General features: G+C 39.5%; 8 protein-coding genes across 8 annotated transcripts; 3 read left to right on the top strand and 5 right to left on the bottom strand.

Annotated features, from left to right (window-relative positions):
• Positions 1–414: 414 nt before the first annotated feature.
• On the bottom strand, positions 415–3,105 carry GCK72_008941 (uncharacterized protein; the record flags this gene model as incomplete). The annotated part of the gene is made up of 6 exons (XM_053727127.1): positions 415–539; positions 1,226–1,348; positions 1,400–1,493; positions 2,150–2,242; positions 2,294–2,447; positions 3,038–3,105. The coding sequence occupies 6 exons, from the start codon at positions 3,103–3,105 to the stop codon at positions 415–417; spliced, it is 657 nt and encodes a 218-aa protein (XP_053586704.1).
• Positions 3,106–3,342: 237 nt separating this feature from the next.
• GCK72_008940 (uncharacterized protein) lies at positions 3,343–5,514 on the bottom strand (the record flags this gene model as incomplete). Its single annotated transcript, XM_003099439.2, has 3 exons — positions 3,343–4,257; positions 5,047–5,196; positions 5,407–5,514. The coding sequence occupies 3 exons, from the start codon at positions 5,512–5,514 to the stop codon at positions 3,343–3,345; spliced, it is 1,173 nt and encodes a 390-aa protein (XP_003099487.2).
• A 307-nt stretch (positions 5,515–5,821) lies between these two features.
• Positions 5,822–9,473, bottom strand: GCK72_008939 (uncharacterized protein; the record flags this gene model as incomplete). The annotated part of the gene is made up of 8 exons (XM_003099469.2): positions 5,822–5,942; positions 6,796–6,915; positions 6,965–7,110; positions 7,273–7,364; positions 8,103–8,239; positions 8,285–8,439; positions 8,949–9,128; positions 9,423–9,473. The coding sequence occupies 8 exons, from the start codon at positions 9,471–9,473 to the stop codon at positions 5,822–5,824; spliced, it is 1,002 nt and encodes a 333-aa protein (XP_003099517.2).
• Positions 9,474–10,231: 758 nt separating this feature from the next.
• GCK72_008938 (uncharacterized protein) lies at positions 10,232–10,822 on the top strand (the record flags this gene model as incomplete). The annotated part of the gene is made up of 3 exons (XM_003099427.2): positions 10,232–10,413; positions 10,462–10,642; positions 10,685–10,822. The coding sequence occupies 3 exons, from the start codon at positions 10,232–10,234 to the stop codon at positions 10,820–10,822; spliced, it is 501 nt and encodes a 166-aa protein (XP_003099475.2).
• A 329-nt stretch (positions 10,823–11,151) lies between these two features.
• GCK72_008937 (uncharacterized protein) lies at positions 11,152–12,524 on the top strand (the record flags this gene model as incomplete). Its single annotated transcript, XM_003099485.2, has 3 exons — positions 11,152–11,340; positions 11,487–11,756; positions 12,162–12,524. 3 exons carry the CDS (start codon positions 11,152–11,154, stop codon positions 12,522–12,524), a joined length of 822 nt encoding a protein of 273 aa, XP_003099533.2.
• A 116-nt stretch (positions 12,525–12,640) lies between these two features.
• On the bottom strand, positions 12,641–13,969 carry GCK72_008936 (uncharacterized protein; the record flags this gene model as incomplete). The annotated part of the gene is made up of 1 exon (XM_003099421.2): positions 12,641–13,969. One exon carries the CDS (start codon positions 13,967–13,969, stop codon positions 12,641–12,643), a length of 1,329 nt encoding a protein of 442 aa, XP_003099469.2.
• A 2,314-nt stretch (positions 13,970–16,283) lies between these two features.
• GCK72_008935 (uncharacterized protein) lies at positions 16,284–17,442 on the top strand (the record flags this gene model as incomplete). The annotated part of the gene is made up of 4 exons (XM_003095897.2): positions 16,284–16,338; positions 16,386–16,400; positions 17,047–17,200; positions 17,244–17,442. 4 exons carry the CDS (start codon positions 16,284–16,286, stop codon positions 17,440–17,442), a joined length of 423 nt encoding a protein of 140 aa, XP_003095945.2.
• A 565-nt stretch (positions 17,443–18,007) lies between these two features.
• Positions 18,008–19,048, bottom strand: GCK72_008934 (uncharacterized protein; the record flags this gene model as incomplete). The annotated part of the gene is made up of 1 exon (XM_003095917.2): positions 18,008–19,048. The coding sequence occupies one exon, from the start codon at positions 19,046–19,048 to the stop codon at positions 18,008–18,010; it is 1,041 nt and encodes a 346-aa protein (XP_003095965.2).
• Between the last annotated feature and the right edge of the window lie 1,490 nt (positions 19,049–20,538).

Genomic DNA, 20,538 nt, shown 5'->3' with positions numbered 1-20,538 from the left:
TTGAAAGCCTCAAAAAACTGAATAAAAAATAAATATTCAAAAATGGTAACTGATAACCAATATTTTCAGATTAAAAAAAACCCAAATAGAAATATTTTTATACAAAGGAAAATCTAGCAATCTAATCGGATTTGTATAATGAATATTAGTAGAAATATTAGTGAAAATACCAAAAAAATAACGGAAAAAAAGTCGATCGACGAGAAAAATAGGAAAGAGAAGGACAAGAAAAGTAACACAGATTTCAGGGAGGAAAGAGGATAGAGAAAAGAAAACGAATCGGGATTATTACGGAATATTAATATTACAGGGATGGTATTACATTTACAAATTTACGGTTTTTTTTGTATTTTCAGAAAAAAACAGGGATGAGGAATGTATTATAATGAAAACACGAGAAAGTGAGGGGAGAATTTAGACGAACAACAGCCAGACAAGCATGAAAATGCCGATATATTTAAAGATATTCGATAGATATTCCTCTTCTTGAGCCATTCGGGATCCTGATTGCGCTGGGTCGCCATGTGCTCCTCGATTGGCTGAAAAATAGGGAATTGGGGTGAATTTTTTGAAATGGGTGTCTGCTTGTGTAAAAAAACTGTTTCCACAAGAAAAAAAGGAGACAATTGCAATTTTCCAGAGTGAGTTTTTGAAGTTTTTTTTTTCAAAATTGGATAATAAAAACCACTTTTCAGTTGAAAAAAATTGATTTTTTCATAAAATTCTATTGGAAAGGGTTTAAAAATTTTAAAAAAATCTAATTTTTCAGCCGATTTCTTGACGACTTATTTATCAGCCGAGAATTTTTATAGCAACTGCGCCCCGTCGCAAACGAGAGAGTATCGACGAGAGACGCAGAGTTTTTTCTCGCGCCAATACAGATTTTCACAGTTTTTGACCTATTTTCGCCGATTTTCGTAATATTTTTGGTAAATTGTTATGAAAAACAGCAAAAATAGGTCAAAAACTGGGAAAATCTGTGTCGGCGCGAGAAAAAAACTCTGCGCCTCTCATTTGCGGCGGAGCGCAGTTGTAATAAAAGTGGATTGCTAATAACAAGATTTCTTTTGAAACTTGAGATAAAAATCAGTTTCCAGAATCCGAATGTCTGTCTGAAAATCCAGATTTCCGGATTTCCATCTTCAAAACTGGTGAGTGATTATAGATTTTCAGTCAAAATACAAAATCTCTCATTGACTGAATGTCCATCTGTCCATCCGGATACCTTGTCCATGCGAATGCTCATGTCCTGCAGCTCCATCTCCTCCTCCTCCAGCCTGATTGTTTTGTCCATTGCCTGCACCAAGACCTCCAAATAGTGAAGCGACAAACGATAACGGGAAGATGCCTTGAATGAAAGGGAGCATGAACATCAACGGGAATAGACCATTTACTGTACCAATTCCGAACGAGAAGTGAACATTGTGTCCTCCGCCGCCGCCCATCATTCCACCGTCGTTGAATGCGCCCCAGTTGAATCCGCCGAATGATTGCTGAAATGGGTTAGGGGATTGAGTTGAGAGGGGTTAGCAATGGAAGAGGGTTAATCAGGAGGCTCCGCCCATTAATACTAGACACCAGAGCTGTGCGGAAGTAAACTTTTCGAAAAAGAAAGTCGGAAGAAGGAAGTCGGAAGAAGGAAGAAGGAAGTAAATTTTTGTAAAAAAATATGTTTTCTAGTCATCACTGAAAACACATTTTGGCGTTGTTTTCATACAAAATTCCATCAAAAACCACCAAACTTCCGCCGAAATTCCGTCGAAAATTACAAAATTTTTGTAAACTTTTTACACGGAAGTCGGAAGCCGGAAGTCAAAAGTAAATTTTTTAAAAGGAAGTCGGAAGCCGGAAGTCGGAAGTTAATTTTCTAAAAAGGAAGTCGGAAGAAGAAAGTCGAAGGAAGGAATTCCGCACAGCTCTGTTTGCTTGTATGGTTTGCATAGTGGTCCTCTATCCGGATTCCGGTTCCGAAATTCTGGAATTCCCGGTTTTTTTTCATTCCGGTTCCGGATTCCGGATTCCGAATTTTGAAAATGTTATGCCGGTTCCGGATTACGGAAATCGAAAAATGTCATTCCGTACAACTATGAGAGGTTAGCAATGAAAGAGGCGGGGTTATTCAAGAGGCTCCGCCCACTAATCTTATTACCGGTGGCGGTTCAGTCCTCTGTCCTTTCGGGCGTGGCGGAATCTTTTCACGTGGATCCGATGAGTCGCCACCGCGACCGTAGATCGGGACGACCTGAATTTCCAGGGGGTTTCTCTTCTTCTTCTAAATAAGTTTTCAGCCTACTTTGCTCCCATCGATAGCACTTTTACAGACGGGACACACTTGATTATTGGGACGAGTGTCTAGCCACTGACTGAGACACGGCCAACAGAAGAGATGACCGCATAGAGAAACGACGGCGTCCTTCGCAGCGTCAAGGCAAATGTTGCACTCGAATCTGGAACTTTTATGGGGGGAATTAGACTGCTTTTAGCTTTTTAGGCTGGAATAGTGGCAAAAAATGAAAATTTTAAATTTTCGAGGGAGATTCGGTATTTAATTTTGACAAAAAACAACAAAAATGCAGACTTGCAAAATTTCGTCCCGGGGTCAAAAAATGTGCACAATTTTTTTCACAATTTTTATCAAAAATAGTCAAACAGCCTATGTAGTTTTATCGATATGTAAATCAGCCGATTTTTGATTGATTTTCAGCAATTTTTCGAGACGAAAAGTTGTCTGGTGTGCCTGAGACGCGTTTTGGTAGCTTGCAAATGAAAATATTCGAGTTTTCGGCGATTTTGGACTCGGCTACCAACATTTTCAGTAAAAAACGACTCTGGCGCGCCTACGGCGTTTTCAGATAAATTCAGATCGGATTTGGGCCATTTTCACGCAATTTTTTTAGCCGAAAAGTTTTCCGGAGCCATTTGGAGAGAAAATTATACTATTTTGCAAAAAAAAGTCTGCAAAAATGTGATTTTTTACGTTTTTCAGTGTTTTTTCTCTCGAAAAATTCAATTTCAGGCTCATTTCTCTCCAACTCACCGTGCCGACTCATCCTTATTACTGGAACTGTGCGGCTCCTGATTCGGAACCGTTGTTTCCGATGCCATCTGCAAATTTGTAATGAATTTCTGAATAAAAGGGGATAAAGGTATAAAACTGGCAAGTTATACCAGTAATTGCGATAAAAGTGAAATAACAAAGAAATGGAGGGGAAAAATCAAAACTCGAACTTTCATTTGAGAAACAAAGAGACGAAAAAACAAATAAATACCAAAAGTCAATAAGATGTGAAATCAGAGAAAATCGAGACCAAATTACAGAAAAAACACATAAAAATTAAACTATTACAGTGGCGGCACAACGATTCCTTGCTCCCTCCTCTCAAAATATCTCTGTCTCGCTTCTTCAATATCATTCTCCGTATTCCTCTGCTTCAGAATCTCCTTCAATCCCTCCAATCTCGCGACTTTATCGATTTTCTTCGGTTTCAGCTTCTCCTTGAGCGAGATTTTCGGCGCTTTCACCGGCTCTTCAGTCTTCTCCACTTCAGAGCCTCGTCGTCCCGAATCTCGGGATCTTCTGGGTGATCCACTTCCACTTCTTCTCGATGATCTATGATCTCCGAGTGCTCGCGGAGCAGGTCGTGGTGCTCCTTCGTCATCAGAAGACGGTGGTGTCGGTGTGAAATTTCGTTGGACTCTTTCAGCGCGTGTCGTTGCTTTCTTCGTGACTTTATTGAGGCCAGGCTTCAGTTCTCCTTCGAAATTCTTTTGGGGCGGAGCCTCAATCTTCGGCTTCTCCTCTTCTGAATCCGAGTCGTAAATTGATTTCTCCGGTTTCTTCTTATCCTCCCCCAATTCCTTTTCTTCTTCATCTCCAGAATCTTCTCGTTTTCTCACATTCTTCTGCTCTTTTTTCCTCTGTTTAATCGCCGTCGGATCCCTCGCCAAATCATTCAACAACGTCCTTCCCATTCCCATCTCCCACATTTTCTGCTTTTGTACACTCGTCATATCGTTGAACGCCGCTTCTTCAGCCTCCTGCTCCCTGTATTTCTTGACTTCTTCCTGTTGTTTACGGTAGGCTCCAGTCACGAAGACTTCCTTATCGGCGAACTCGTCCCCCTCCTTTTCTCGCTCTTTGATTTGTTGTCGTTCTTCACGGGAGAAGGTTTCGAGTTGACGACGGGCGTGAGCTTTGATGATACTTTCAGCGTACTTGGATTCACGTTTTTTGTCCGCTTTTCGGGCTTCTTCCTTCTGAAAAAACGGAAATTAGGTGCTTCTAGAATGCAGAATTCAAGAATCCAGCTTCCAGAATCCAAGATCCAGAATCCAAGATCCAGAATCAAGAATCAAGAATCTATGATCCAGAATCAGGATCAAGAATTCAGAATCAAGTTTCCAGAATCTAGAATCAAGAATTCAGGATCCAGAATCAAAAATTCAGAATCCAAGATCCAGAATCCAACAACCAGAATTTTGGATCCAAAATCTAGAATCAAGAATCCGGGATTCTGAATCCAGGATCCAGAATCTATAGAATCAAGAATTCAGGATGTAGAATCAAAAATTCAGAACCCAGGATCCAAAATACAACAACTAGAATTTGGGAATCAGAAGCTAGAATCTAGAATCAAGAATCCAGGATTCAGGATCCAGAATCTAGAATCAAGAATCCAGAATTGAGAATCCGGGATTCTGAATCCAGGATCCAGAATCTAGTATCAAGAGTCCAGGATCTGGAATCTAGAATCCAGAATCGAAAATCTAGAATTTGGGAATCAGAATCCAGGATCTGAAAATCAGATCTATGGCTCCAGAATCATCATTTTGTCAATTTCTCCGGTTTTTCACAGGTATGTGCCCGGGTGGCGTTGAGCGCCTCGCATTTTCAGCCGAAATTTGAAAATGCGACGAGAAAGAGTGTGCGAAATGGAGAGACGCAGACACACTCTCTCTCGTCGCATTTTCGCCCACTTTGAAATCTTTCAGCGCCCAAAGCGCCTCCATAGGCACATCCCTGGTTTTTCAGCTCAATTAACCAACCTTCTCATTCTTAATTGCCTGAATCTCATCATAATTCCCATCATAATCGAAAATCGTCGGATCCTCCGCTTCCGCTTTCTGATGCTCTCGTTCGGCTTGTTTCTGCACACGAATCACTGATGCCGATGCGGCGTTTGTCGCAGTTGCTGGCTGCAAAAACGGTATTTTGGTTGGAAAATATTAGCTCAGCACAGTTTTCTCTTTTTCTGATTGTGAGTCTCTCAATTTCGCACACAATTTTCTTCGTTTTCGGTAGAGCGCGGTTGTAAGAAGCGTGCAGAGCTAATAACAAATGAGTAAAATAACATAAAAATGTTAAAAATAATCGGAAACTTTATACTTTTTCCTTCTGAAACTCACCATATCGTCATCGTCATCGTCTCCAAAAACACTCGCCACCTTGATCGCCACCCGTTTTGGCTCTTCTTTCTGTCGAATGTTCAATCCAAGTGTTCTTTTTGAATCCATCTACAAAAACTATGATTAAATCTATAACACAACGCATAAAAACAACAAAATAGATATAAAAACCGCTTAAAACGGCAGAAAAGTTTAAGAAATTGAGTAAAAATCGTAAAAATCCATATTATTTAACAGCAAAAAGAGAAAAAAAGAGAAAAAAATCACCCGGTTCCCGGCAAAGCAATGGTTTAGAAGAATTTGAAAAACGGTTAAAAATGCAGTAAAGGAATGACATTTTGTGACTATATCGGTGGGGGGAAAGTAAATAAATTATTAATATTCTAGTTAGTTTCTTTGGCAAAATGGATTCCTATTATTCCAGTCCAAGCCACGTGGTGATTCCTTGTACTCCTGTGACAATGAGTGGCTGCCAACACACCAAATAACGAATCCAGTCGAGCAGTTTTCCGTAGAATAAGTGAGGTTTTTCCCATCTGGAAATGGAAGAAATTGAAGGGGAGTTGGGAGATTTCGACGTTTTTATTAGACTAGAATTCACGCCACGCTTCTTACAACCGCGCTCTACCGAAACCGGAGAAAGACTCAGAGAAAAAGAGACATTTCTCAAGAGGATTTCGGTGGAGCGCAGTTGAAAGACCTGTGCCGAGCTAATAGGTTTTCCCAAATTTCCAGAAAAGCAGCGAAACTGAGTAATTTATGAGAAAACAGTGTTTTTCAGAGGTTTCATGGAAAACTCTCGATTCAAAAACTCATTTTTTGTGATTTTTTTATTTCAAAAGTCGGTCGGTCTGTCTGTCTGTCTGTCTAGATATCCAGATGCCCAATTTGTGTTCAAAACGTTTCTGTCTGTAGCTTCTGTCGGTCGGTCTGGATGTCTCAAGCACCCCGAAATTTACAGTTTTTCAATAACCCATTTTGCGAACTTTTTCCCCTTTCAGCCTAGATTTCCAGCCGCCTTTCTGTCTGTCGTCTTATCCAGATGTCCCCAAATTTCAAAAAAAAAGTTCACGGAATTGAGTAACTACTGAGAAACACCTGATTTTCAGAGTATGTCTATCTGTCTATGTGTCCGGATGTCCAACTTTATTTGTGTCTGGCTCGCCCCAGGCGCGTTTCTATAAATTCAGATAGGTCTGCCTGTCTGTCTGTCTCTGTCCGGGGTTTCAAGTGTCTGTAGCCTTTGTCTGTACTTCCGGATGTCCTGATCACCCAAAAATCCAGTTTTTCAAAGATAAAATCTCTTTTGATGTCTGATTCTCTCTTTCAGCCTAGACTTCCCAGCTGTCTTACTGTCTATCCTCTTTTCCAGATGTCCTCAAAACTCACGGATTCTTAAACATTCTCTGCAAATCCACTCGCTCCTTACAATACGGACACGTTTGTAACTTTCCAACGACTACCCATCCACGGATACAGAACTCATGGAACACGTGGCCACACGATAATCTGAAATGTTCCTTTTTTTCACAATATTCTAATTTCAGCCAAAACTCACTTATACAACTTTTCATCATCGTCCTCGCCCAACTTATTCTGAATAACTGCCTCATGCACGTGATCAGAATCGTCCAATCGACCAGCACAAACCGCACAAACGCCGTCTTCCAGGTGCTTTTTGGGAAGGCCTTCAGCGGTGTAATACTGAAAATAATCGAGTTTTCAGGTGGAAAATAAGGAGGATTTTCCATTGGAAACTCGTCATTTCAAGGCGGATTTCGGCACTGCCCCTTTCATTTTCTTCTCAAAACCCTTATTAGCCACCGTTGCCCTTTTTCTGAATAAGAGAACTAAGCATGTAATTACCCCGATTCTCGACGCCATTCTAGCTGTACAAATGTGGGCGAAATCTCTGCCGAGTACTCCGTAGTAGACGCCGTAGAACATGAATAGGATTCCTGGAAAATGAGAGGATTAGAAAAGGAGCAAATGGTTTGAATTGTACTGTAATTGGATAAGATGTCTGTGATGACCAGGGATGTGCGGAACTAAAAATTTCGGAAATTTCGGAAATCTAAACTTCTAAACTCGGTTTTTCAAGTTTTTCATAGTCAAAATCAATAAATATGCAATAAAAACTGAAAATGTAATTTTGGCACAAATCTGATGTATTGGCACCATTCCCGTTTGTTTTGCAGCAATATCTTTCGATTCCGCACAAATTGTTTTTTCATAACGAAAATATTTGAAATTTCGGCAAATTTCCGACGGAAAACAGTTCCGAAAATTTCGGAATTTCCGATTTCCGTTGCCATATCACTGGTGATGAATCTCATCATGAGATAAAGGAAGCTCTGTGGTTAAAACATTTCAAAAATCATTAAAAATCGCTGAAAATGACTGAAAACTCATCGAAAATGATTAAAAATTCCATGAGAATGCAGTATTTTTGATCGGAAAAATTGATTTTTCGGCATCGAAATAGGTTAAAAAATGACAACTTTCGGAGTGAAAAATATCAGAAATCTCTCAAAAAAAGTCCGAATGACTCGAAAATGAACAATATATCATTTTAAAAACCCAATTTTCAGTCAGAAAAATGGAATTTCGAGCAAAAATGATCGATTTCAGCAAAAGTTCTGAGTTTTCATGTGAATCTAGGCTTCAAAATCCCAACAGTTTGCCCAATTCCTTACCAATATCCATAAGAGTTGGCTGTGTAACTCCGAAAAGAACATGAAAACCAAGAAGAGCGGCCATCATTATCAAATATCCAATGACACCCAAAACATAACTCATCTTGTGGAGAAACAGAAACCATTTGTACACCATTCTGCAAAAATATTTAAATTTAACTTTGACAAACTCCAACAATCACCTCGGCGTGCCACCACTGATATGTTGTGCCGACGCTTTTACCCATATGAATGCTGAGAATATGCAAAAGACAAGCCACGTGGCAAGGAAACGATACCAGGAACGATTGAAGCACACGTAGACGGGAATGGTGAGCATTCCGATGAGGGTGCACATCTGGAATTTGAGATTTTTGAATGTTTATTCGGTATAAATTTAGCAAAAAACGCGGGAATTTTCGCAAGAAATTTATTTTTCTCACCGAATACACACACTTTTTCACTAAATATGGAACGTCATAGAGTCAGTTCGGAGTTATGGGACGTGACTTAGATCATTGGTGAGAAAACGCTGATTCCAAATATATATTCAGTTTTTGCCCTCGAAGTTCAGAATATAACAAATGATTACCTTTTTAACTCACGAAAATCGCAAAAACTTCAAAACGCGTGTCATATAGGTAATAATTTGTTATTTTTCCGGATTTTAACATTGTTTTTCTCGAATACTAGACCTCGAGGGCAAAAACTGAATATATATTTGGAATCAGCGTTTTTCCAGCTTTCCAATGATATATGTCACGTCCCATATTTTCAAACTGACTCTATGACCTTCACTAGCAAATTTTTTCCCAATTTTTACATAATTCCAAAAGTTTTCTCGCTACTTTCTCTCCATTTCCCTACCTGATATGACTTGAAATGTTTCCTCTTCCACGTCACCAGAAAAATCTGTCCGACGACTACAGAAATAATGAAAATTATCATCATTTCCATGTGCATCGCCTCGTGTCCCTTATGCTTCTCATGCATTTTCCGGTGTTCTTCAGCCCATTGCTCTTCTTCTGTCAGCTCGTGTACCGGCATCTGGAATAATGGATTTTTAAACAAAATCAGATAAAAAAGGGTTTTTTAAAAAACATTTTCGTTCGCTTCGAAAAAATATTCTGAAGAGAATTTTTTATTTGCATTCCACGTAACAATAGGCAGAAAAAATCGTGGGAATACCGCTTTTCAAAGTAAAAGCTGACAAATTTTTCATCGAATATTCGAAAAAGATGCTTTAGGACACAATTTCGCTTTTTTTTTTAATTTTATGAGTCATTTTTTTAAATTTTGCACTTTCCAATTTCAGTTTTAAAATAATTTTTATTAACTCACAACGCCTTCTTGCACCTCGTTCTGTAGCCTAATCGCCCCGTGTTGACCCATTTTCTGGTCTGAAAACTCAAAAAATAGAAAAAATTATAACGAAACGGTAATCAAATGATAAACGAAAACGAAACAAAGTTATCGATTTTTCAATGAAAGTAGGGCAGGTGATAAAAAAATTAAAATTAACCGAATTGATGTTTTAATGATAGAAAATAATCAGAAAATTAATTTTTCAAAGCAACAAATCTCGAAAAACCTGGAAAATCCATTAAAATGTGATTAAGAATCGTGTAACATGTGAGAGAGAAAAATTGCGAAAGAATCAACTGTGTGCGGCAAAACTGCGAAAACCGTGTGCGCGGGTTGCAACCAAGACTCCGCCCACTTACGTTCGAATGCTTTTGTGAATTTTTTGAACGTTTTTTGTGCAACAAACACTGATTTTTGCGTTTTTTTCTTTGGGTTTTGTTGATTTTTATTGATTTTTACAGATTTTAATAATCCAGATTATCAAAAAAATCCCATTTTAGGGCAAAATCTGTGAATTTCTAAGAAAAATTCAATTTTTAAAAATTTCAAATAAAAAATAAGCGAAGATGTGTTCTGGGTAAATGAATTTTGCTGAAATATCACCGACGTTTATTCTGTTTATTCCAAAATTGAAGAAAACAAAACTTTCTGGTTGAAACTGATTTCTTTTGTCTTTCAATGAGAAAAATCCAAAAATTAAATTTTTAATCGTTTTCGTTTTCCTAATATCTTCTCTTCAAATGAAACCTTCTATCTCTTTTCTCAATTTTCTAATTTTCAGAAAAATGAGCAACGGACAACTGGTATCCCAGGTGGTAGCTGGGCAGGATAAACCAGTGGATCGTGAGAAAGTGTGCCCAATGCTTCTCCGCGTCTTCTGCGGCAACAATCGACATAATCCGATCGGCGAATTCAACAATCGAAACGGAGGATCCGTTCCGCCGAATGAACTTCTGATGCATACCTGGTAAGATTCCAAATTTTCGAGTTTTTAAATTAAAAAAACAAATTTCAGGATGGACTGCTCACTGCGAGAGCTCACAAATCTCATCAAAGAGATCAATCCGGATGCGAGACGAAAGGGAATAACCTTCGATTTCGCTGTTGTGCAGCCAGATCGGAATTCACCAAGATATATTCTTCGTGAAATTGGAAACACGATGAATGGACAACGTGGCATTGATGACAACAAAACGGTAAAAAAATCATGTTTCCCACTCAAAAAATTATTTTTTTAGCTTCAACAATGCAAGTTCGAGGTCGGAGACTTCATCGACGTCGCCATCACAATGCCAGGAGGAGGACGTCGTTTCGGCCACCGCGAGTCCGGCGGAGACCGCTTCGAACGTCGTATGGGACGTAGCCCGGTTCGCTAAATCTCACCCCATCCATCAGTATCTCTCTGTCCCCCTCGATACTCTGTATTTAAAAACTCTCTTTGTGCGTCACGTTTTAATTATTGTTTTTAATTTTTTTTTGTACTCCTGAACTATCTTGTTTTTCCTTCTTCCTCCACGTTCCACTTCAAATCTTGTTCATTTTCAAATAATTAATAATATTCTCTCCACCGCCTCTCTCCCACTCAATAAATATGATATTTTTTCTTCAATTCCTGCTGATTTCTCTCCAATTTTCGCATTATTTGGTGGAATGCGATAAAGTTGTCTTCAATATTGGCAAGATTCCCGATAGGATTCAGCAAAAGATGGATATTGAGAAACCAATCATTCCGAATCGTCTTTTACAACCATTTCTGAGTGAATCAATTGCACATATTCTTTTGAATCCAATTGATGAATTTCCGAAGGATAAATCTGAAAGAGATCGTATAGAAAGTGCTCGCATCAATTGGGACAGTAGCTTGCAGCATTTCCCCGAGATTCATGAGTCGATGGTAAGCTGCTGGGAACTTATACGCCTTTGGGTGACTTACAATTTGTGTACGCGTGGCCTACTAGTTAACGCTCTTGATTTTAGATCTGAGGGTCCGGGGTTCGACTCCTCCAACCTCCATTTCTTTTTTTCCATTTCGTTTTTCAGGGCATAACCGAACTCGTTAAAGCATGCGCCCTCGAACACAAATTCTCCGAACTTCCCATAATTTTTCCTCGATTTCTATGTGGTCTCGCCGCGATTTATCGAGAGTTGGGACTGCCAAAATTGAACTACACTCGATCAATATTTCCACGTGTCACTGATGCCATCAAATTTCTGAATGATCGAGAGAACTATCCGTGTCATTCGATGAATATGACCGACGTGGTGGCGATGATTCCAGGGAGGATTTATAGTGGTTGTGTTAGTGATACGGTAGGTTTGTGAGGTGGGAGGGCGGAAAGGGGAAAAGGGGCGTGGCTTACTAGGGAAGGTAACAGAGTCAGTCTCTGGAGTTATGGGACGTGACCTATATCATTGGAAAGCTGAGAAAACGCTGATTCCAAATATATTCTCAGTTTTTACCCACGAGGCTTTTTTATTCAAGAAAAAACGAGGTGTGAGTTGCCTGGGGTCCAAACTTTGTATTTTCTCGAATACCAGGCCTCGAGGGCAAAAACTGAATATATATTTGGAATCAGCGATTTCCCAGCTTTCCAACGATATAAGTCACTTCCCATAACTCCAGACCGACCCCATGGCCTTCCCTAGTTAGTAGATCAAGTTTTCGCAGGCGCATGGAGACTCCGCCCACAAATCAAACTTCTCTCTCTCTTTCAGAATCCCCTCGAGTTTAGTCAATTCGATTCGGCATTTGTGATGGCTCACCCATTTCCTGACGCCTTCTCTCCAGAATCATGTGAAAATGTGAAGCCAGCCTGCGAGCTCCGTTCCATGTTGTTCCAGCACAAGATCCTGTACCAACAGAAAGATTGTTGTTGTGACGGAGAGATGTGTGCTCTGCTGGTCTTCACTCAAACCAACTCACTGCTCCCGTTGATTCTGAAAACGATTGATTTGAGTAAGGAGACGTTGATTCCGTTGCCCACGGAGAGTACAACTACGGAGACGGTGACGACTACGGTGGAAACTACGAGAAGAAGAGAACCCGTTACTTTGAACGCTGGACTTTTTGGGGGATAAAGTATTTTTTTAGCTCTATATCAAGTATTTGCTGCGTAGCGACTCAAGTCTATTTGGGGTTAGTTCGGGTTTATTAGAGTGAAAATATGTACACAGTTAAAATAAAATACAAAAGTTCAATAGGGTAGTGGGATATCATCATCAGTCAGGAATTCATATGGCTTGAAGGCGATGGAGTAGTCCACATTTCCATCGAACAGAGAAGAGGTGGAGTCATCCGAAGAGTCAGATGGGGTGATGGATCCGACAAGAGAAGTGGAGGTACTGTAGCCAGGAAATGAGCCATAGGGGGATTGGCTGGATCTGGTGGAAGTGGATCCATCGAAGCTGTACTCCACAGAAGTGACAGGTGATGAGGATCCAGAAGAACGGCTTGATGAGCTAGAAGGAGAGGTGGTGGTACTGTAGCCAGGAGACAAGCCAGATGGTGATCCGTTTGACTTGCTGAACGTGTATCCATTGAAGTCTGAGTTCATAGAAGCTCCAGGTGATGAAGATCCAGATGAACAGCTACTCGACGGGTAGAATGAATATGCAGCAGTCATGCTAGAAGCCATGGAGGATCCTTGTGGCCAGTGAGCTGCAGTGATATCCGGAGTAGCCGTAGGTGGGTAGGTTGGCATATTCCATTGATCCGTGACCGATCCACCGTAGCCAGAGTGTTGTAGTGAAGACATTGGACACTGGTATTGTGAAGTCATGACTGGATAACTATAGTTGACTTGGGGAAAGTTGTATCCATTGCTCATAGGATAGAAGCCAGTGTTATATCCAGGATACTGAGTGCCGTATGCAGCTATCGGAGTAGTCACTGGAGTGATTGGAGAAGACAAAACATGTCTTCCTTTGCTTTTCTTCACTTTGCCTCCACCAGGTGCTCCCAAACCTCCATTTCCAATTGTCGCAAACTTATTGTACTGAGATTTCCAACGTCCTATAGTGTTATCCTGGTAGATGGAGACAGGGATGAATTGAGCAGTGTGCACCATAATACGAATTGGTCCAGAAGTCATGTCGTTGACAGTGAGCACGGCAACATATCTATACATAGTCCTAACGAACAGCATGTTCTCGTCCTGTTTCTCCAGATCAACCTTCGACGTAATCCTCAATTGGTCAAATTCGATCGGGTGAGACCGCCAATACTCTCCTGTCTGGATGCCATCTGGATGATTGATGCATTTGTAAGGATGAGCATCCTTTGAGTTCCGCACTTCCGACCGGGTCCACGAGCCATTCTTGAATGTCAGTCGAGTTGAATCCACTCGTTCCAACGTCAGCGAAATCGAATAGTTCGACTTATCCTCCATCCCATCTATCATAAACTTAAGACCCGGGAACAGTGGGGTCCCCTTAGCTCCCTTACTTACCATTTCCATCGATCCTTGTCTTTGAGCCCACATGTTTTGACATTCTGGAGTGAGGACGACCTTGATTGAAGACATCATGAAGAGTTGAGTTATCTGAAAGAATCGGAATATGAGAAACCCGGAAAATGACAAGGTAAATGAACGGAAAAGGAAGAAATAGATAATAAAGTGGGATGAATGGAAAAAGGGATTTTCGAAAAAAAAACATTTCTCTGGGTTTGAAGTTTTCTAAATTCGGAGCTGGGATTTGGAAAAATGCATTCTGAAATTTGGAGAGGAGGAAGAAAAATTGGAGAATAGTAACCCAACTGTTTGCGTACTGTATCCAAAAGTGGGCGGGGCCTCCTAGACATGACAGACACACCCAATTGTCTCCCATGAATATGTGAATATAAAAAAGTACGCGGCTGTCTCTAATAAAGGGAAAAGAACACCTGCCGAGTGTTTTATGACTCTGGATGTGAAAAAGTGTGAACGGATGTCTTTTTGGGAAGAAACGGATGTGAATTGAAACTGAACGGATCGAGAAAAAGAATAAGAGTTTTGAAACGAATTGATCTAAATTGAGGCAAAAAGTATCATTCTATAGTAACCCATGTTTTTTGAGAGAGAGAAAGAGTTTATAAAAAAGATACAAAAAAATGACCAACTACAAAATGAAGGTCTACTTTTGACTACAGTAACTCTTGAAAGATTTTGTGGAAAAAGTTGGTATATAATTCTTTCGAATACAGTATAGCTATGAAATGAAAAAAAAAGATTATGTTGAAAATGTCAAGAATTGAAAAGAGCTGGCCGATGAAAATGAAAATTCAGAAATGGAGCTTTTGATTCCGAGGATTCACGACTTGAAGATGAGACTTCTAGAATTAAAACAAGACTATAAAGAAATTTACTCTGGTCGAGATGGAAATCAGAGTCTTTACCTATCAATGAGTTGCTTGAGATCCGAGAACGCCTTTAATTCTTCGACTGATAATTTGAGAAATCATTGGAAAGAAAGATTCTGAATTCAGAGGAAATGTTTGAAAGACAAAGAAGAAAATGGATAGGGGGGCAACGATGGACAAGTGTATTCCACTCTTCCCAGACAGTGGGCGTGACCTTGGAGTATGCTCATTTAGTGGGAGTAATAAGTGTGTCTCTTTCTCATGATTATGTGAATATTGTTTTATAAAGAAACAAAAGGAATGAGACACCTGCCAATTGTTTTTACAACCAAACGTGAATATTTACCTATTTTTGGGAAGACCGATAGTAGCGACCGCTGGAATATCAACATCCGTTTTTGTCAGTGAGAACCGTCATCCTGGGAAGTTGTTTAATTGGGAAAGGATTCGAAATCGGATTCAGTTTTTGAATCGTGTAAAGGAAAAGGAAAAGGAAAGGTGTTCAGTGCAAAATAACCAACTTTGACCACTCGGAAAGGAGGTAAAAACTCTTCCATGGACTCAAATTTTATTCGGATGTGTAGTGGAACTCTAGAATTCCATTTTTGTAGTTGACAATTTTGTTGAAGGATACCTTGTGGAATGCGGGCGTTAACAAAAAATGGAAAAATTGAATGATTTTTTTCATAAATGATATCTGTCTTGAAAGGAATTCTACATAAAAGTTGGCAACTACTAAAGTGTACAGTACCGCTCAATAGGATATTAACTTTGGCAATTTTCAGTTGAAATTGTCCAACTTTGAGAGTGTGTCATGGTAACTCTGATTGTTCCATCAATTAAATTTTCAATGAATTATACAGAACAAAGGAAGAGCTTCGTTTTTGTAGTTGACAACTTTTTGTACGAGCACTCCCTAGCAAACTACGTATCGACAAAGTAATTTCTCCTTCAAATCGACTAATTTCACTACAAATTAGTGCAATTTTTGAGCTGTGGTCTTAAAATGACTATAACTTGCAAGGGAGTGCTCGTACAAAAAGTTGTCAACTACAAAAATGAAGCTCTCCCTTTGTTCTGTATGAACCATTAAAAATTTACTTGATGGGACAAACAGTATTATCATGACACACTCTCAAAATTGGACAATTTCAACTTAAAATTGCCAAAGTTCATATCCTATTGAGCGGTACTGTAGTTTGATCAACACAGTTGAGTAAAAATTTAAGAAAAGTTTACGAAAAGTCCTCCTGTATAAAAACTTATTCTACCTGCTGACGTAATTCCTTTCTCCTAATTTGATATGATAACACATATTATCACAAAACAGAATGTACTTTCTCCGATCAGAGGATCAAAACACAGTCCACCCATCCATCCCCAGGACATCAAACAAGATAGAGAACTTGATTTATCCGCTATACCTGGGAGGAGAATGTTTAGTCAACGGGGGAATTATTATTAATTTATCCGTTTTTGATATGTATTCTATATTTATAATGGTATTTATTCTCAAGACTTCCGAATCTTGCATACCAACTCAAAATGTGGAGCGTAAGTCTGTACAGTACAGTAGTCAAAACAAATAATGCTATTTTCAGCTGTCGATCCATTCCGTAAGTTTTTCTTGTCTGTCCTGAGGAGATAATCATCAATCAAAAATTGTAAACTAGCAGACACTTACAGTACCGTGCAGTAAGATATACAATGTGGCCTTTTTCAGTTGAAAATTACCAACTTTGAGAGTGCGTCATGGTAAAACTAAATGTTTCACAAAATAATTGTTTATGGGATCAAACAGACCAAGAGTAGAACTCCAATTTTGTAGTTAACAACTTTTTGTACGGACACTCCCTAGAGAGTTACATATCGACAAAGTAATTTCTTTCTCAAATCGTCCCATTTCAGTGCAAAAAAAGGGATTTTTGAGCTGCCCTTTTAAAATGATCATAACTCTTTAGGGAGTGTCCGTACAAAAAAGTTGTCAACTTCAAAAACAAAGCTCTACCTTTGTTCTGTATGATTCAGTAAAAACCAACTAGATGGGGTAATCAGTATTACCACGACACACTCTCAAAGTTTGGAAATTTTCAGCTGAAAAGGGCCAAGTATGATATTGTTTTGGTCGGTACTGTAGTACTTTTCATCATTGGTTAGCAAAAAACTTGTCACTTACAACAACAAATATCTAGATTCCAACACATCTCACAAGCAAGACAACGTTAATCCCTACAAACTCTCAAAGCAAAACTCAAATTCCAGCCTGTCAAACTTGTTCGAAAATCTACGATGCCACGTGTCAAGGAGTAAATCTTCCCAGTCCCTCCAGTTATTGCTTGAAAGACACAGATGTCCCAGTTGTTTTCTCCATCCAACCGTCTCCCTCTAATTTCGGAGATCAAAATCCGATGTGCGCGTGAGTTTCGAAATATCTTTTAGAACTACCAGAATTTCTTCAGAACGTACCTAACGTGCCCCGGCGCAACTACCGAGCAATTTGATGTATTCAGGGGATATGGTTACGTTTCGGTTCCCGGAAATGCGGACAACACGCCGACGTTCGTATTTTGTCATGAATCGGGTCCGAAGGCAGGAATGTGGTTTGCATTAATCGATGTTCATGATGAGGAAATGAATTCAATGAGGTGTAGCAGTTGATCAACTGTTTTTAATGAGTGTATCAATAAAAAACTAATTTGTGAATGAATATGTAGACTCGTTTTCTAAAACGTTTTTGACCTGTTGAACCGATGTTATTTTACGACACAAAAGTAGAGATCAATGTTTGATCTACAAATTCCTCAAAAGTTATCATTATGGAAATAATGATTGACTCACTTTTGAAGCCTTGTAATTGTCAAATTCATCATCTATAAAATCAGCACTTCATCTAGAAGATGCTCACGATTTCGGTGTTCCATAGCCAATTGAATCCTTTGAACTTGACACAATCTGTTGGAGAAGACGTGGATAAGTAGTTGGTCGTTGTCCAGCTGGAAATAAAGAAGAAATTGGCAACATCGGTCAATCCAGAACGACGGTCTATTGATTCTGTTGTTGTTATGGCTGAATTGTTAATGTTAATGCTATCCCCCCAATTCTCTGCTTATGAACAGTAAGTAAGGTTATCTAGTTTATTCGAAAGTTAATATACATACAGCAAAAGATAGATCAATCATAGGTTAATAATACAACGATCATAATTAATTTTACTAAGACAAAGTTAGTAATAGAATGGGTACTGAGGTGGTGGTGGTGGGATGTTCTCGTTACCTCCGATTGGTGGGTAGTAAGGTGTTGGAGTGTAGTTCCAGTAGTTGTTGTACATTGGTGGATAGTATGCGTTGTTGGAGTACTGTAGAGAAAGAGAGTAGTCGGGCATCTGATTGTAGTATCCGTTGTAATGTTGGTTGTAGGATGGATCCATTTGTACGAAATCAGAAGGAGGGACGACAGGGTTGATAGTCACAGCAGCTGGTTGAATATTGTCTTTTGATGCCAAAGGATTTCTCTGGTTCTTCATTTCATCCCGATTCCACTCCGGTTTCAAATTAGGGTAATAGCTGACTGGATTACTGGAACATCCCGCAAATACTGAGTCGTCGACTGGATTTGTCGGTGTCGGTACGATATTCACAGTATCTTCGACGATCAATTTCACAGTGGTTGGTGCCCGTACTTTCTTCTCCTTCTTATCTGATCCCAATCCTCCATGTCTCTTCGTTGCGAACTTGTTATTCTTGGCCTTCCACTTCCCGATACTTGTGTGTTGGTAGATAGTAACAGGAATGAAGTTGAAGAGAGGATCCGAGTGATAAATCGGTGATTTGGTGGGGTCGATGTTCTTGAAAGTGATGACTGGACGGTAGAGGTGCATCGTCTCCGTGAAAATGAAATTATCCTTTGACTCGTTGCTCTTGTTGTTGGTAATCCGTACTTCATCGAACTTGATAATCTCCGACATCCATTCTTTTCCAGTCTTCACTCCATCTTTGTGACTGACCTCTCTGTTGAAATACATCGGCGCCGCCTTCCGTTTCGTCGAGATTTGCCACATACCGTCCGTGTAGGTGTATCGGTCGTAACCGACTCGTTCCATTGACAACTTCACTTCATATTTCCCATCCTCATCCAATCCTTTGACCAAAAAGGCGATCCCCGGTGAGATTGGAGTTCCTTCTTTGTTCGCAATCATCTCCATAATCTGCTCGGGTTGGCGCCAGAGATGCTCATCTTGGAACTTGACTTGGAAAGTTGACTGCATTGTTGATTGAGTGTTGACTCTGAAAATGAAGGAACATGAGAATTGGGAAACTAGAGAAGAGAGAGAAGGTGAACTCGAAGAGAGCAAGAAAGAGTGATGAGACTGACTGATGTGACCCAATCTCCCCAAAAATGGGCGGGGTCTTCTAGAATAGTAGGCGTGACAGTCCCATCCAATTACCTACCATGAATATGTGAAGATAAAAAAGTACGCGGCTGTCTCTAATAAAGGGAAAAGAGCACCTGCCGAGTGTTTTATGACTCTGGATGTGAAAAAGTGTGAACGGATGTCTTTTTGGGAAGAAACGGTTTGAATTGATACAGAAGGGATCGAGAAAACAAAAAAGATTTCTGGAGTTTTGAAACGAATGGATCAAAAATGAGACAAAAAGTATCGTACTACAGTACCCATGTTTTTCGAGGGAGACAGTTTATTAAAAAAATACAAAAAAGTGGCCAACTACAAAAATAGAGGTCTACTTTTGACGTCCAGAATCACATTTTTCAGCTGAGAAACAGAAGAAAACGATCAAGTTTGACAATAAACAACGCTTTCAAGAAGTTTTCAAGCATTTCCAATAGGACTGAGGTTCGCGGAACTCTCCGAACAACCTAAAAACTTGATCCTCTTGGTCAGAAATCAGTTCAACCGTAATCGGAAAAGATCCAGCACAATGAACTGATTTCTGACCAAGAGGATCAAGTTTTTAGGTTGTTCGGAGAGTTCCAAATTGGAAATGCTTGAAAACTTCTTCCAAGCGTTGTTTATTGTCAACGTTGACCGTTTTCTACCGTTTCTCAGCAGAAAAAATGTGATTCTGGACGTGGGACATTCAACTGAGCTACCATCAAAGCTCCAGGTGTTTTATTTTTGAGAACAGTTTACCAAAAAGACCCAATTATTTCCCATGAATATGTGATATTAAAAAAGTACGCGTCTGTCTCTAATAAAGGGAAAAGAGCACCTGCCGAGTTGTTTTATGACTCTGGATGTGAAAAAGTGTGAACGGATGTCTTTTTGGGAAGAAACGGTGTGAATTGAAACTGAAGGGATCAAGAAAAAGAGTTTTGAAACGATTGGATCATAAATGAGACAAAAAGTATCCTACTACAGTAACCCATGTTTTTAGAAAGAGTTTATCAAAACGAGAGGATTCGAAAGCGTTTTGTGTGAGGATATAATTCCAAGTTTTTTTGTAATTGGGATACTGTAGTTCAGATCATATTTTCGAAATGGTAGTTTCAAGAAAATGATGAAAGTATTCCTAAAAGTGAAAGGATATTCCAGATTGGTAGGCGTGGAAAACGATTCGCTCTAGAATACGTGATAGTTGAGGAAAGAAAAAAGATGACTGAAAATGAGTCTGCCACGTGTTTTATGTGGCAGAAAGTGGGAAAACTTGTCTTTTTGGAAAATGAAATGGAGCTAAAAAACGAGAAAACGGAAAAAGAAACAGTTTTGCGAATTTTATTGGATAACCTTTACAGACT

Source organism: Caenorhabditis remanei, chromosome III, assembly GCF_010183535.1.
Source record: "Caenorhabditis remanei strain PX506 chromosome III, whole genome shotgun sequence".
Lineage (NCBI taxonomy): Eukaryota > Metazoa > Nematoda > Chromadorea > Rhabditida > Rhabditidae > Caenorhabditis > Caenorhabditis remanei.
The sequence above is the reverse complement of the archived record's forward strand: the minus strand, read 5'-3'. Positions and strand labels throughout refer to the sequence as shown.